Here is an 18640-nt window from a genome sequence, read left to right as displayed (position 1 = left end):
CGTGACAAAGTATCTAAATTTATTTAGGTTAGGGGGGAAGATTGTCAATCAAATTTATTATATATATTTTGTTTAAATAAAATTTAATGTATATATACTTGTCCACTTGCATTAAATTGTTATATTTAGTCTAAACTAAACATGATGCCTGATTTAGGATTATTCTAGTATGATATGGTCAATTACATAGAGTAATACCAAGACTGACGATGCAATCGTTAAAAGTGTACATCAATGAAAAACAGCTAAGGACGCCATTTTGGTTATCCAAATCATTATTAAAAATTTTAAACGAGAGGCCAATTTACTCCTATGTCTGACGCAAACTATATTATAGAATTGCCTGATCATCGAGATAATAAGGAAGCAAGTTATCAATTTAATAGTAGTTTTTAACATGAGAATAATTAGTATATGGGTTACCAAAATGGCGGGTCCAGCTGATTTGTATTCGACGACGCTTTAAAATGCATCATCATAAATGCATCGTCAGTCTAGGTAATATTATATGTCATTGGATATGACTAAACTAATTTATCCAATATTCAAATTGAACAAGTAGGTCAAACATAACCTTTTCTTTAAAAAAAATATACTACCCAAATTCAAAAAAGTAGCGCCAGTTTTACATTTTGTCTCTTTTATCAATTCTGCACCCAAAATTCTATGTGTAGTTATAATCAAAATGATCTTAATATGGTAAAATAAAGTTAGTTTAATGATGATTTATTAATTTATTTTGGATCATAAATTTTTTAAGTTATGCCAATTTATGAGTTTCGTTTATTGGCCATTGTTTTAAACTGTAGTAACTAATGGTAAAGGGAAGAAGGTAAGATCGTGAGTTTTTTGGACTATCTGCAAAATTATCATTTTAGTTTTGTTTTTTTACAATTATTTTTGAACCGGGAATTCCAATTGATCCCAATTTTTCACGAGAGAATTCTTGATTTTAAGTGAAAAAAAAAATTCAGTCATAGTCGGAAAACTTCACATAAGTGTTAAACGGCTTTCAACTTTTTTTTGCCAAAATAATATGACGCGATCCTCGAGATTTTGTTGATAGATCTCCAAACCTTCCTGCCATCTACGATTCCAGGCTTAAATAATAACTTTTTTTGTCACTAAAATTATTGGGGTACTTCAAAAATCGAGATCAGTGACAATATTAACAAATTTATTGATCCCGTCAAATCTCTTCTCAATGGCTTTAAATGGCGTCCGAAGGCGAAAAAAATCAGATATAAACGTAGTTTGCATATGAATTATCAAGGAAAATCGTAGATCAAAATAGTCATATGATAAAAAAGATATTCAAAACTCCATATATATATATATTATTTTTTATTTATATTTTGAAGATAACCCTACCCCATATATGTGTTTTATAGAAATCAAGCGGATGATATAAATAATATATATCTTAAAACAAATTTAAGAATTGTGAAATTTAGTCTTACACTATTAAATCCATATATTGTTCTTTACAATATCTGAAAAATTAAACACAGGAGTTATAGCCGATTTTGCCCAAATCTGTTCGACTATCCCCAGTCTCTCCTACTTTTTAGGTAAATGATATGCTTAGAAAAAAATCTTTTATTAACAGTTAACCAAAAGAAATAAGGATACTATTTCGCAAAGAAATACAATGATTAGACCTTTATTGTGAAAAGTCAAAAGTTGTTTTTGGCGATAGAAGTTTGATTGGAACTTGAGACTATTTGCAATAATGAGGTATGCAAGGCAACTGAAGCATCCTAATAAATTTAAGATATTTAGGAAAAATGAAATATCTAGGCACTGTCAGGTAGTCTTGTTAAAATCGATTTAATTTTTTAAAATGGCTAACTCGATATTCCAGATAAATATTGCCTAAGCCTAGAGATTTTGCTAATAGATCTCCAAATCTTTGTGCATCTATAAGGAAAATTATGAGGCTCGCATAACATTTTTCTGGATAAAATATTTATGATATCCGTTTTTAGAAATCGCCTAATATAGCTGTTTAGCAACACTACTGCCAAGTATCATTCTAGACAATGCCTAGAAGGTTACAGCCCTCATTAAATATGTCTCTAAATTTTGGCCAATATTAGTAATGTCTTATACCCATTTTTGAATCGAGACGATAATTTTGTTTGATCCATATTAAACCTTTCTTAAAAAATTTTTCTTGTTTATGATTAATTCTATATCAAATCAAACCAAAAAAAAAGTCGATTTTCAACCCCGACTCCCTCAGAACTTTTTTAAATTTTGAATATTAGTAATATATGATATAACTAAGAAAAAATAATGAAATTTTTACTTTATACAACAACTTACTCCCTAGGATATAGGAGTTTAAAGAACGGAAAATTGGTACATTTTTGACAAAATGCGCTTCATTAATTTTCAAATATATCTTCTCAAAGATTAAATTAAGATAGAGTAATAATTTAAATTTTATTAATTATCCTAATAATGGATCTTTAATAATGACCTATAAATAAATGTGATAGAAAACTCGATTAATACCCAAAACCGGAAGTAAAAAACCGGAAATAATTTTTATTTTACAAGACAGCTTAATATTTGTACAAAATAATCCTAGATGGGGATGAAAGTTGGTCTAGGAGTTATGACCTTTTATATGGCTAAAATTGATCATATTTTATTATAAATATCGTCATATTTAAATTTAACGAATCTACTTAGGTAATCATTTTTATTAAATATTATGTAATTTATTTAACAAAAAAAAAATATTAATGGATTAGAGATCTGCAAAGTTAGGCACGGTCCTTACCCGGCCGGCCTAATTCTATTTAAAATATCGGGTTCGGACCGGGCCAGGCCTAATATTTATAAAATAAATTCGGGCCAGGTCGGGTCGTATTTTGGAATTTTTTTTAAAATATATCTTAAATTTATCAATTTTATATTGAATTTATTATGTAAAATAAAAATATTTGATTTTATTTATTGAAACTAAACGACATAATAACATATGTCTTTTATTTTGAGTAATTATAAAAATTAATTTCTATATTTAAATAAATTGGGGCCGGGCCGGGTCGGTAATTTTTTTTTAAAAAAATTTGGGTTCGGGCCGCCGGCAAAACTCTTTTAAAAAAATTTCGGGCCGGGCTTGAAAAATTAGGCCCGATGCAGATCACTAATGTGGATTATTCACTTTGGTTAAATTTTCTTATAAAATTACTTGGCAAAATAATTTTGAATATAGGGTGATTGCAAGTCAAAAATTGTATCTGGGTAGTGGCGGAGCAATTGGGCACTATCAAAAAACAACTCTCCCTTACCTCTCCACCTCCTTATCTTACTTACTTTCAAACCTTCCGGAAAAGAATATTTGATTTGCACTACTTTATTTTCTGAATATTACCAAATGATTTTACCGAATACAAAACAAAAGAAAATCCAAGACAAATGATAATTAATAATTGCTCCACGAGCAATATATATATAAAAATTTCATATATAATATTATAAATATATGTATGAATACAAATAACGTTGAAAATAACTGACATCTCCTATATATAAATATATATATGTATGACTACATATAATGTAGAAGTTAACTGACATCTCGTATCTAAAATTATATATATGCGTAATTGTAAAAGTACAAAACACAACAGGCACCTCCTCGGGTCTCTGAAAAATACATTATAAAACAAATAAAGAGCCCAAACCAACCTATAAAAATAACTTAAACATTGAGGCGGGTCTACCAAGTTTTTTTTTTAGATAAATGGGGGAGGAGGGGTTTAATAAATTACCATGGGCAGGCGATCGGGTTATATATTTTTAAAAACAATGGCGGGAGTTTGAGTTAAAACGCGCTCCTTTGCTGACCTCTAGCGCATCTAGATAATTAAAATATTGACCCAAAGATATATAAATATTTTAAATATGTCTTAAAATAAAGTAACCAGTTATTTTAGTCGTTACATTCCACAAATAAAATGCTAATTTATTCGTTTCGAAAGATCGAATTCGAATAATTAATTATTCGATTCCTCCTTTGGGAAAAGTTCAATAAGCTAAATAAACCGATATAAATTTGATCAAATATTAGTCAGACAGAAGGCAACTCTGCTTTAAAAATTTTTAAACTAAGCACCACCAGAATAGGATTTTAATCGTTATACATTCCGGTTGGAAACATTGTATGAAATTTTTGATAATTGTTTAAAAAAAATATAATGTCGATTTAAGAGAACTTATGGAAGGTGTTTGGACCTAACTTAGAAATGTATAGTTAAGAAAATTTTACAAAAAAGAAGATGGAAATTAGTTAAGAATGACACTTTTGCAAGTCTTTATTTATATAAAATTAGGTAAATTAATGAAAATCTTAAATATAAAATGGTTTTTAAAAACATGTATTATACAATTACATTGGATCATTGAATAATTTTGCGTGTCTTTTGTTTGGGTAGAATATGCCGGCTTTTACCTTAATATGGTGTTCCCTGATAAAATTTTGGTAAGAATTAGTGTTTTCGGACAAATCATATAGCTTCATTACCACAGGAAGACAGTCACGCATACGGTCGAATACGGGATGTAACCCGCAATACTTCCAGCCATAGGTGAATCGACTATAAAGCCAACTTTTGGTACCACCGTATTCAGTAATATTGTTTATAATTTTCTCCAAAGATTTTAAATTTGGGCGTTCGCATAAGCATATTATGCGTTGATGATTGGTGTCGTTTGGTGTTCTACAGGAACACCCAGGATTTACTTGGACATTGTGCACCAATATTGAACTGAATCCGGTGCCTCCGGTCTTTTGTATGTGCACAAATGCCAAAATATCTCGATTAAAATTGAACCGTACTGCCGTAATGGGGTCTATCAAACATTCGCTACTAAAATCTTGGCGATTGCCAATATCTCGATTACAACTCGCATTTATATTTTGGCGATAATCAGAGGAAAAACGCCGTTTCAGGTAACTATATGCGTCAAATTTCGTGTCTATCCAAGTTCTATTAAGTTGTTGAATATCTTCGCGGCTGAGTAAACGAACTCTCCCATTTTGAACGCGAGATATATTGTTCATACCTAGTTGATTATGGTATTTAGAGAAAATTTTATGAATATCGATAACCCTGAGCGGATAGCTTGCTGAATAGAAGTGATAATTGAAAATAAATTCATAAAAAAGGATTACAATACATGAGAATAGTAGTATTATGTACAAATTATCTCTTCGTTTTAACATAAACATCTTCTTCTTTTATAAAATAAATTTTAAATAAAATAATATCAGAAGTTGAATACAATTTCCTTCATTTTAAGCTGAATAAGCAAGGTAAATATAATTAAAATTATTACGCCAAATTTCTTTGAAAAAAAAAACTACTTAAATATGATAATATTTTAAAATCAACAATATTATTCAATTTTAAAGAAATGGGTATGTTTTGTGTTTCGTTCATTTTTACGCTAAATAAGGATAAATATTATGTTGTTAAAAAGGTTAAGATTTTAGCTTAATTATAAATATTAGGTGAGCTTCGCGATTTGGCAAATAGATGAAGCATTTCCGCCAAGCTGTGCGCTAAATCTTTAGGCTTACATAATGTTATTTTGGTAATAATCTTAAATGGGGCCTTTTTAAAAAAATTAAAATAGACCCAACTCGGGCTTTTTAAACAACATTTAAATTTGATAAAAAATTTTGGTAGGGGCGAGAGAAAGAAAGATTATAACCTAGAAAACGCGTAATAAGGTTAGGAACCCCGGATTTAAATAATTCCAGTAAATATTTAACAATTTTAAATGGGGTCAAGTAGAAACTGGGTTCGAATTAGCATTTTTTTTTTAAAAATATCCTGTTATTGGTAATTTAGCAACAAAGTTCTATCCGTACTTCATAATCTTGTATATATTAACTTTTGATGCTGAAATAATAGCATATTTTTCGGTTCGTCTACTAAACGAGTAATTGAAAATACTATATCTGCTCTAGTATGATCTACAATCGTGTAAGTTGCTAAGCCATGTCCCTAATTGATGACACTGATGCCCCAGCGTTAGCCACCATCTATTTTACAAGTAAAATTTCAATTTTTTTTTTTTACCTTAAATAGTTTTTTGAGATATAAAATAATTTAAAATTTTTTTTTACAAACTTTACGAAATTAGTCATTTTTTGCACCTTTAAGGCCCAGGAACCAGGATCTTACAATTTACAAAAATTTGAAAATTTCAAACATAAGGTCACTATCATCATAAAATCAAAAAAATAATATTGCAAATTCATTCATTCATTTAGCACGTTGATCTACGACCCGGATAAGAAGGCAAAAAAGCCGACAAAATTTCAGATAAGAGTAATAAGATGGAGGACACTAAAAATTCCTTCCTAGTTGTTAAATTACCTTGGCTTTATTTATTTTTAAGAAAATGTCTAATTAAGAATATTTGCATATAATTCTACAAAAATAAACGAATAAGGGTCATTCCATGTCAAATGAGCAAAAAAATGAGATTTTCGGCCAACCCCCTTCGATTTTTTTAAAATTTGGTTATCATAGATAGGTTAATGTAGTTAAGAAATAGCCAAAATTTTAGCCTCGTAACATTTATATTTTTGGAGATATCAGGGTTCAAAGTGGCAAAAATGACGTATTAACATTATCTGCCTTCTTTCAGTTAAGCATATATCTTAAAAAGTACATAATTGTAAATAACAAATTTAATATCAAAATTACGTACAAAGATTCTATTTTCAGATAAAAAAATATATTTTATCCAATTTCCGGTCATTTTATTTAATATGCAAGGACTAAAAAATTTTTTGGAAATCATACGACCTTCAATTTTTTTAAAAAATTTAGTAGACATTGCTAAACTCTTCCTTTATATTTATAAAAAAAAATTGGTCTGGGACGTGGCCATCTTCATTCTCAAATTCAATAAAAATGTTTAGAAAGGTGTATAAATATTTCCCCGAAAGGGGGCGTCTTTGTATAAAAATATATATTAATCAGTTTTTAATGGTTTTGCTTGAACTATTTGATATAATTTAAAGGATTATTTATCTTGTAAGTGAAAAAAACAACAAATGGGGGTTTCATTCAATTATAGAAATTGTCTATAGATAAAAGAAATTCAATTTATTACTTTATAAAATTTTCTGCCCATATAACATATATTTAATGAATATTAATAAAATATGTCCAACCAAGTTTCGAGTTCTTGAATATAAGAAATTTTGTGCATTTCATATATGACGCCAAAAAATAATATCAAAATTTTAGCTACAATTTTTTTAAAATAATTTGATATTTTTAAAATATTTCAAATATGAATTTATTATTATGAAATTATTATATACAAAATAAAAGTTTTATCATGATAAAAAATCCAAAACAATATAAATATTGGATCGGATTTTCTAAAATCGGCATACCCTTAGTAAATAAGAATAACAATAAATGAGTGTTTCAATCAATAAAATAAATTTATATGGGCAAATGTGATAATTGACCAGGGTCAACATATTTAAGTCGTCGAATAGAAATATCTTGTTCTATTGACATCAAATTTATAACATACAAATAATGGCTATCCATAGATAGAACCACTCTTGAAACAATAACCAAGCCAGTAGATGAATTTATCAATGCCTTTTTTGAAAAAATCGAATCTTTATTACCCCATTCTATTTCAAAGCAACAATCGTTGTAATTAAAACAATCTAAAATTGAACTTATACGAATTATTTAATTTTATGTGCTTTTTAACTATAGCTTTATACTTCAAGATGAAGTACAAAGTTATCATTGGAATAGGGCTCAATCCACTGTTCATCCACCCTTTTGTTATGTTATAAAGATAATTTTGCCAATATTTATTGCCTAAATTACGTAATGATATCCGAATCATTGCAACACTATACAAGAGCGGTACATTATTTCCAAAAAACATTGGTAAATTTTTAAATTAATAAAATTTGTATGTCAAATAAAAATTTTTATTTTTCCGATGGCTGCACAATCGTAAAAAATTTACATATTTACCATGATGAGATGGATTTAGGGGTACGGGCGGAGTGATATTTTTCTGCTACAGCACACGGGAAAAGTGTTTGTAATAAGATTGGTGGCTCAGTTAAAAGATTTGCCTCTAGAGCTAGTTTACAAAGGCCTTACTCAAAGCAAATAATCACATCATATGAATTGTACGAGTTCGCTAAAGAAAATATTTAGGGCATATATTTTGAATATATGACCCAAAAAAATTATGATTCCGAAGAACTATTTACTCAGGGAAAGATTTTCAAAAACTTGTTTATGATTTGGTGGTTAGCCTTTGTTTTAGGGAAAAATCAAAAGCAGTAAGAAATATAAAGTTTTTATACCCATGCTAACCTTCTTATTCCTTTACATATCCAAGTATAGACGACACTAGAGATCTGCAAAGTTAGGCCCGGCCCCAACGGGCTTCGGGCCGGGCTCAATTTTATTTAAAATAATCGGGTACCGGCAGGCCTAATATTTTTTAAAAAATTCGGGCCTAGTCGGGTCGGACCTTGGAAATTTTTTTAAATATATCTAAATTTATCAATTTTCTATTGAATTTTTTATGTAAAATAACAATTTTTGATTTTATTTATTGAAACTTAACGCCATATAACATGTCTTTTATTTTGAAATTTAAAAATTAATTTCTATATTTAAATAAATTTGGGATTGGAGATCGGGCCGGCAAAACTTTTTTAAAAAAAATTTCGAGCCGGGCCGGGCTTGAAAAATTAGGCCCGATGCAGATCACTAGACGACACTATTTATTTTCCAAAATGTCATATCTTAACATTAGTTTCACTGTTAACTGCTACTGGCCGTAGTTTTACATTGTCGTCATAAGAAAGTAAATGAGCTACTTGAAAAATTAGAATCTTTTAAAAGTGAGATATATATTAGATTTTTAAATTTATATTATATCAATTATTTTCATTATTTAGGGGGCCATATATGAAATGAACAAGATTCTGATTCATATATTCAAGAACTTTAAACTTGGTTGAATACATTTTATTAATATTCATTAAATATAAAAATATGTTATATGGGCAAAAAATTTTATAAAAAATTTTAAAGTAATAAATTGAATTTCTTTTATCGATAGACAATTTCTATAATTGAATGAAAGCACCATTTGTTGTTATTTTCATTTACAAGATGAATAATCCTTTAAATTATATCAAATAGTTCAAGAAAAACCATTAAAAACTGATTAATATATAATTTTATACAAAGACGCCCCCTTTTGGGAAAATATTTATATACTTTTCTAAATATTTTTATCGAATTTGAGAATGAAGATGGCCGCGTCCCAGACTAATTTTTTTTTATAAATGTAAAGGAAGAGTTTAGTAATGTCTACTAAATTTTTTTTAAAAAATGAAGATCGTATTATTTCCAAAAAATCGCTTTTAGTCCATGCATATTAATGAAATGACCGGAAATTGGAAAAAAAATAAAGTATTTTTTTATCTGAAAGTAGAATTTTTGTACGTAATTTTGATATTAAATTTGTTATTTACAATTATGTAGTTTTTAAGATATGCTTAATTGAATGAAGGCAGATAATAATGGTAAAAATAGGTCATTTTTGCCATTTTGAACCCTAATATCTTCAAAAATACAAATGTTATGAGGCTAAAATATTGGCTATTTCTTAACTACATTAACCTTTCTTTGCTAACCAAATTTTAAAAAATTTGAAGGGGGTCGCCCAAATCGTGGTTGATTTGTTATGGAATGACCCATATAATTAGAATATTTACTATAATTTAGGAATAATTTATGTTTATCATTCGTCATAGATTAATAACTATAACTATTCATCTTTTCATTTTTTTATTCGTCTGCTTTTCATATGGAAAAAAAAATTACAATAAAAATCGCAATTTAATTAAACTTATTTAAAAATAAAATATAATTATAAATCAAACATAATATTCGATAAAAATATATATTCAATTTAATAAATAAATAATCGTTTTCATAATCTGATAAATTTAGATTCTAAATCGTAGATTCCGACAGCACACCCGGCCTTTTCGTCATAGTCTACCCATTCCTAAATATGCAAATTTCGTAAAAAGATAACTTGTTTAAACATGAAAAATGATGATGTGAAACATAAACATAAATTTTAAATGATACACTTGAGTGTTAGAATGCCATTAAGGCAATAAGTATATCAACTTCTCATTTTTTTTTATTTAGAGGACACATCACAGCCAAGACAGGGCCACATTTGAATGGCCGTGGATAAGCGCCCCTAAGTGAATGAAACCCAAAAATTAATATACAACTTTTAAAGTATATTTTTAATATATGTACCCTACTCTATAGGAATAATTTATAAATTCGATTGTATCTTAACTTTACTTTTTATATTTTAAACTGAATAAAATTTATATATATATAAATTAAATAAAATACAACTTTGTATATGATTTTGATTAGATTATGGGGGTTAATTGTTTCATAGATATTATAATTTTTAAAGTCAAATTATAAAAATTTTTTAAGTTGGGTTCATGTCAGGTTGGATTTAAAAATGTGGGCTCGGTATTGAGTCAGAATCGAACAATAAATTTTAATTTTAAATTTAGGCTTGAGTCAGACTCGGATCACTTTTCAGACCTCTAGTTAAATATCTCTGAAGAAATAAGTATATCGAAATTTTTTTCAAATAATAAAATATTTAACAAAAAAATATGAGGTTTCCGAGGTCAAGCCAGATTTTTTATGCTAAATTGTCCAAGCAGCCTATAAATTTTAGCGGCCTGCCAAAATTTTCTTTTCCTTGCCCATTACGATTTTTATTTTAAAAAAATGTGACCAGATCTTTAATATATATGGTTAATTCCATATTAAATCAACCAAGGTTTCAACCCGACCTCTTTCATTTCTTAAATTTTGCATACTGGTAGTATATACTATAACTAAGAAAAAAATGAAATTTTGCCTTCCAAAACTGTTTATCCGCTAAGATATGGACGTTTAAAGGGCGGGAAAATGGTACATTTTGACAAAATGAACCTCATTTATTTTCAAATATCTCGAGAAATAATTACGTTAGAAAAATAATTTAAATTTTATTATGTAGCTTAATAATAGTTCTTTAATATGACATAAAAATAAATATCCATCCCAAATGGCGAAGATTTTCCGGTTCATTTTTTGGAAGAATATGACTTAACAAATGAAATGGAATTTTGATGTCTATGGATTCAAATATTCTTAACTCACTCTTTATCATGAATATGGTTATTCAAGAGTAAAAAAGAGATAAGATTTATATTTCTTTATAATAATAATTTAATAAATTACTATTACAATATCGGAAAGGGTAAGTTCCACTCATTTAGTTAAACTACAACTGGGTACAAGGTTTGTTGGTATCCTTGAGAAAAAAAAACGGCATAATTTTATGAAGGGTGAGCCTTCATAAAATTCACGTTCGCTCATTTTGGGCAAGTCTATGACCAACATGCTAGATAAGATAAGAAATATGATAGAAATCTTATTAATATCGAAAATCGGTTGTATAAAACCAGAAATGGACATAAAAATAAGGTATTTTTTTCAAAATTTTTTTTCTGTAGATAGGTATCACACTGCTTTATATTTGTACAAAATCCTAGACTGGGATGAACATGGGTTTAGGAGTTACGACTCTTCATATGGCTATAATTGAACAAATTAGACCCAAAATATTATTAAAATTTAATTAATAGTTTGAAATAATGTTAATTTAAAAATTATGTCTAAATGATAGGCTTTAACTTTATCAAAATTTTTGAGAGGTGGCTAGTATAATGAGCTTTGTTTAACACTTAAGTTAAATTAAAAAAATCCTTTTTTTTCTATGGCCATTTCTGGTTTTATACATCCGGTTTGCGATATTAATCAGATTTCTATCATATTTATTTTTATGTTATACTAAATAACTATTATTAAGCTCATAATAAAATTTAAATTATTTTTCTAATATAATTATTTCTCAAGATATTTGAAAATAAATGAGGTATATTTTGTCAAAAATGTACCATTTTTCTGCCCTTTAAATGGCCATATCTTAGCAGATAAACAGTGTGGAAATTTTTTTTTTCTTAGTTATAGTATATACTACCAGTATACAAAATTTAAGAAAAATAGAAGGGGGTCAGGTTAAGAATCAACTTTTTTTGTCGATTTAATATCATCAAATAATTCAAATATAATTTTCTAAATAAAAATAGGAACCTAAATAGTTTTAAAAATTCAAATATAAAATACCAAATTTTGTATAAAAGCCTACAATAATAAAATCATCATTAATTAATATATATTTATTGAATAGATAAAGTGTTTCATTTAGTTTTGTAGTCCCATATAATTTTTATTCATTTTAATAGAAATGTTTGTTGATAAAATTAATGAATATATGTATAATTTTATTAATGAATATTATTAAATTCACAAATGAATATCTGAATTAAAATTTGATAATTCATCATATCTAATAAAATATTTACATTTTCCTTCAAGGATATATTATCAAATGTAGTTTCACTTTCAGAACTTTTAGCCAAAAATCCCTCCTAAGAATATATTTAATTTGTTAAGTATCATTTATTATTTTAATTTTATATTACTCTAGGTGAAAAGCCAATAGGTTCAATCCCTCTACATTCAAAGATAGCAAATGTCTTATACCTTTCATCTTCCTCATCATATTTATGTGGCACATTATTTGTTATACCTTTGAAAAAACTAATATTAATTCCAATATTATAGTTAATAAGTATATAATAAATGAGATAAGAATTCAATTATAACAATCAGAATATATTATTTATGTATATAAATAGCAATTGTTATGTAATGGATATAAATTATTATATATTTACTTATTGAATTTTCTCTTGAGCAAAATTTACATTTAATGACTAAATTAGCATAGCCTCTGCCACTACTTATCTCCTTGGATTCCTAATTTAAATAGTAAAATTTTATCAAGGTATTTAGTCACTTCAATTGATAAGTAACACCATTGTTTTAATTCTTCCCCACAGTTAGAACATTTAAGCTATATAAATGTTAATATGTATAAACAATAATTATAATTACCATTAAATACCATCTAAAATCTTCGCCGGGTGCTTTAAAATATTCCACATTTTCTAATTTAGCTTTTAGTTGAAGCCCGAAACTCTTATTTTAAATATCTATAATTTCTAAATATTGTTTAAAATATACAGGCATTATAATTTGAAACGATTCACCTGGCTGGATTGAATTGTACCAATAATGGATAAGGAACGTTTTATATTTTTTGTCAATTTTAATCTTAAATTCCGCAAAATAAATGTAAAAAAAGGGTTAAAAAATATCCAAAAAATATCATAATGTTTAAAATTTTTCTGTTAATAATAACTTGTAATATTTCGAGTGTTTATAAAAGTTCTGCAAAGCATGGCCCGCTTCTGCCTGTTGACAATTTTTGTACAAGTTGTCACATCCGTTATGGTTTTTAGTACTGTACAGAGATATCACTAATCTTAATAATCTCAAAAGGCATAAAATATGTTTTACTTTTTTCCAATTTTTTTTTAGCTAATATTATTCAAAATTACCTTTTTTTAAGTATAAAAGAATATTTAAGGGTTCCAACCCCCACCCCACTTATCTCTCTAGTGACTTTACTCGTTATGTACTCTTGTAATTGTATCATATCTATTACATATTTGTAACGATATATATTTTCATTGTGTTAATATACTTTTTCATTTTAGATAAAGAAGGCAATTGTGTATATATTAAATTAAAAACGTCATTTTATATGATATAAATTATTTATTTTGGATATAAAAAGAGATCTTATATAATAAAAACAATCAGTTAATTTTACATAATAAAAATTTGTTATTTAATAAAAGACTTTATTCACATACTAAAATATTAGTATCATACTACCGACGACAAGACAGACTACTAGCGAGTCCATTCTTAGGGCAAGAGTTTCCCCACTACTAGCAATTCCATTCTCAAGACAAGATTTTCCCTGCTTGTCGTTAATACAATAAATAAATTGCTTAATTCAGGCGCGTACGCAGGAATTCGGTTTGGGGGGGGGGGGGGAGATAATAAAATTTTTCAAGAAATATTATAGTTTTTTAAAAATATCAAGCATAAATTTATCAGGACTAATAACTATTTCTAATACACAATTTTAAATTAATGTGAATTATAAAAAAATTATATGTAAAGAATCACTTAATGACCCAAAATAGAACTTTGAATTTTTTGAGCCTTTACACAAAAAGTTTCTTAGGAATAAGCATTTTGTATGTTATATATTTACAATGTAAAATCCAATCTTTGATGTGATTGAGCTAATTTTTCAATTATCTCATTCTTGCTTGTTGTCAAATGCCTATGAATATTCAAAAGATCTAAACCTTTCAATCTACTTTCCAGAGCGTCCATAGCATTTTTTGGGACCATATCTACCATAGTAAATCTTATAAACAAAGTTATTCAGCTAGTTAGGCATCATGATACTTTAACATCTTCATAATAAAAATCTAACAAATATTTTTTTTTCTATCACCATCTGAAAAAGGTTGGGAAGGCTTTTGTGGAAGTAATATTTGCAGATTAGTAAGTGCTGCATGATGAATTTAAAATTCATTTATTTGGGTTATAAATGTATCTGTATTTAAGATATACTCTTCTACTGATCCTATATTAATGTTTTGACGATGAGCTCGCCTTGCTACAAGTCGAGGGAGATAAATATTAAACACGTATAGCTCTGCTTTTGACTCAACAATAAAATATGAAATTCTTCATCAACATTCGCCATAATTTCCTTGAGTTCTGATAAAATGCTCTCCGCTATTCTCATTTTCTTAATCAAGTCAATGTCATGTTTTTGAAAAGTAATACTTAAATAGTTGTATAATTAAATAATACATTCTATGAGTAATAAAATTTGGAATAAGCATTGTATCCAATAATTTTCTTGCTTCTGAGGAAATATTTCTTTCATGCCATTGTGATATTTCAGTGCAAATATTGGCTCTTCTAACTCCTTAAAAGCTGTTACTGCTTGATGGCAGAGACTCTATCTCGTTGGACTTGCAATTTCTTTTTCCCTGTTGGACAAGAGGTTTCAGAAATAATTATTATTTGACTAGAAATTTGAAAATGGTAGATAAATATTACGCCACTAAAAATTTGAAAATAATAAGTAAATATTACACCAGAAAACTTGAAATCGAAATTAATTGATAAAATAACTTAGTAGATAAATGTGTTAATAAATGTAATTAAATATATATTTATTATGAGATACGAATAAATATTAACAAATATAAATTAATATAAACAATAATATTTTCGAAAAATATATTCGGCATCTGTATTTTTGGCATTGGGGGGGAGTGGCCCCCCGACCCCCCCCCCCCCAGCTGTGTACGCCAATGGCTTAATTTTTTGTGAAATTTAATATATTATAGATTTCGTGTTTTAGTTATATAGCTCTTAAAATATAAAGAAATAAAAAATATTATTTATTATTTTTCAAAAGGTATTAATCAATATAAACTAAAATCAATAGAGTATATTAAAATTTTAGTATCCAGATGGTGAATTTTACAAAATATTATAGATTTACTAGGCTCCACTTGATATTTATATATGAATTGTCCGGTATTGTGATATCGCTATTATCAAATAACACTATGGTTCTACAATAAATTTCGTCTGTTCAGAAAATACTGAATATAATTTTTTATAAATATTTTCGTTATTTTAGCGGCAGGGTTATTTTTAATAATTTTAAAAAAAAATTATTCAGGAAATTTTTTTCCGGTTTTTTCCGGGGATTTATTTTCCCCTTTATTTAATTTAAATTTCTAAAAAATGGGGGATTTATTTCCGGAAGAAATTATTCCCGGTGAATAATTTTCCGGGATATTATTTTCCAAGGGTTATTTTTTCCTGGGATTTTTTTCTCTGAGGAATTATTTTCCAGTGGATTTTTTCCGGGGAATTTTTTTTCCTGGGAAATTATTTTCCGGGGAATTATTATCGGGAATTTTTATTCCGATTTTTTTTCCGGGAAATTATTCTCCGCTTACCCCTTTATTTACACTGGGGAAAAATAAATATATGTAGATATTAAAAACGGATGCCTGGAAAATTTGTACAAAACAATTTAATTAACTGGAATGGACTTTTTATAAAATTTTAATACATAAATTAATGGGTCAGGTCAGGGAACTTGCGTCTCAGGCTGAAGCATACCAGGTTTGACAGTCCCCTAATGTATATTAGACTGTTGGGCCAAGCCGCAAATTTTTCTCCAATTCGATCTCAATCCAATATTTCCCAATATTACTATATGACTGATCCGGTGATAACCGATATCGAACCGAATTTATATAGATTTTTATTCGCCAACCAGTGTCATAAAAAAATTAATATTTTCTAATTTAAAAAACTCAACTAATTTCTACAAATGATTATGTGTATTTTGTTTTTTTTTATTCTTCAAAAGTTAATCATCTAATTTTAAATATATGGTAGATGATTATAACTGATTGTAGCGTTATTTAGTCCATTTTTAAAAAAAAGGCTAAATTAAAAACCAGAGTAATATTATTCAAGCATCAAAATTTTGCCAATAGATATCCAAACCTTTCTGTCTCTGACAAAAATCCTTAAACTCTTTTTTTGGCTAAAATTTTGACGTAACCCTATTCAAAAATCGGAGAAATTGAATTGTTTAACAACACCAGCATATTGCGAGTAATCAAACAAAAAATAGAACCAAATTTGTAGCTGCATTAACTTTTAAAAATAATTCTATTTTTTTTTTAAACATCCATTACAAATCAAATTAAATTTGGTTTTCTATTTATGGAATTATGTTAAAATAAAAAAAAATATTATATAATTATATATACAATCATAAAATAAACAAAAGCAATAAAAAGTGTCGAATTTGATCCTTTACCGATCCAATCCGATATTTAATATCGACAGAGCCCTACATATGAATATGACTTATTTAAAATGAATTTAATCGAACACATCAATACTTGATTCAATTTCTTTGAGATCCAATTAAAGTGTCTAAATAAAAGTTATTAAATCTTATAACAGTAGTGTAATAATGATGTATAATATCACATTATGAAATTTTTAAGAAAAACTTGAAATTTATATTTAAAAAATAAGCATTTATATAAAATCTCGAGGAATTTGTATTTAAATTGAAAGTTTTTTAAAAAATGTCTAAAAATAAGGGGAAGTATCATCAATTTTCCCAAATGTTGTTTCCTAATTCTAGGAACGATGATAATATTTCCTCCATTTTTTCAAAAGCTCAATTTAATAAATACAAGTCTTCCTAGCATCTATTAATATTATTTTCAATATATCCTTTAAAATTTTCTAAATGTACGCGAGATTCCCCATTTTTGGCTATTTTTATTTGAGCGATTTAGAATGTGTAGCCCAATCCTTATTCTTTAAATTAAAATTTGAATCATATCTGTATCAATAATAGTTCAAATGAGCTAGATGAGTTTATATTAAAGTTGATTTTCTAGCCAAGTCCAAACATGGTATGTTTCAAATGGCTATAAGATATTATTCAAGAATTATATTATAAATTACAATAAATAATTAATTATCAACATTTCGTTTTATCATCATACTCAATCTATTTAATAATATATTTATAAATTATTATCTGGATTTTATTTACATGCTTAAAATTAACTAACTCACCTATTTATAAATTTAATCAAAAAATGCTAAAAAAAATTGATTATTTCAATCCTTTCAACATTTTCAAACAATTTTGAGAGAAATTGGTTCAATTAGTGTTATTAAAAGATTAGATATGAGCCTATTTTTAAAAACGGCTAACTCAATATTTTAGCCAGAATAATATTGCCTTAGCCATAGATATATAAACCTTTATGCTATCTATGACCAAAATCTTCAGTCTTGCGTAATATTTTTCTGGCCAAAATATTGAATTAGCCGTTTTTAAAAATCGGCTCATAATAGAGCCGTTTAACAACACTAGGTTCGGTAGATAAAAGTTAATGGTGGCATGGCCAGTTCTTAAACATGGCCGTCTACTTCTCCCCTGCATAATTTTTATTCTAACTATCATTATTACAATTTTAGACTGATTCCTAGCCAGACCAAAAACCCCACCACTCACTTATAAATGATATATTATTTTTTGAAATAATTACTGATACTAATGAAAATGCTTAAGACCACATTTTTTTTTAAAAAAAAATCTATAAATAATCAAATGAATATTTTTGATGATTTTTTCTTATAAAAAAAAGTTTTGTATGCTTTATAATTTTTGATCTTTGTTCTAGACTTGGGGATGACTAGTATGGAAATGATAATTATATTTGAAATTTTAGTCGCCTTTTTTATTTGTGGAAAGGGAGATGTACGTAAATAATATTTTTAAAAAAAATCTAAAGTAACTAATAGCGCGCTACTTTTAAAAGTAACCTTTTAGCAACACTGCTTTTAAGGATCACATCTGCCCCCATAGTTATATTTAT

At 27.2% G+C, this 18640-nt stretch overlaps 1 protein-coding gene across 2 annotated transcripts; it reads right to left on the bottom strand.

Annotated features, from left to right (window-relative positions):
- Nucleotides 1–9902: 9902 nt before the first annotated feature.
- On the bottom strand, nucleotides 9903–13353 carry LOC135928361 (UPF0587 protein v1g245604-like). Of its 2 annotated transcripts, none has more exons than XM_065464815.1 (7): nucleotides 13313–13353; nucleotides 13158–13264; nucleotides 13060–13116; nucleotides 12938–13019; nucleotides 12683–12789; nucleotides 12563–12628; nucleotides 9903–10113 (listed from the first exon to the last, which is right to left on the bottom strand). In XM_065464815.1, the coding sequence occupies exons 2-7, from the start codon at nucleotides 13158–13160 to the stop codon at nucleotides 10036–10038; spliced, it is 393 nt and encodes a 130-aa protein (XP_065320887.1). In that variant the 5' UTR covers nucleotides 13161–13264; nucleotides 13313–13353; the 3' UTR covers nucleotides 9903–10035. The 2 variants fall into 2 exon arrangements, with proteins under 2 accessions (XP_065320887.1, XP_065320886.1); XM_065464814.1 differs by lacking the exon at nucleotides 13313–13353 and adding an exon at nucleotides 13287–13303 and having other exon boundaries at nucleotides 13158–13241.
- Between the last annotated feature and the right edge of the window lie 5287 nt (nucleotides 13354–18640).

Source organism: Gordionus sp. m RMFG-2023, chromosome 4 (genome assembly GCF_954871325.1).
Source record: "Gordionus sp. m RMFG-2023 chromosome 4, tfGorSpeb1-WG-v2, whole genome shotgun sequence".
Taxonomy (NCBI): domain Eukaryota; kingdom Metazoa; phylum Nematomorpha; class Gordioida; order Chordodea; family Parachordodidae; genus Gordionus; species Gordionus sp. m RMFG-2023.
Note: the sequence above shows the minus strand (reverse complement) of the source record. Positions and strands in the feature narration are given on the sequence as shown.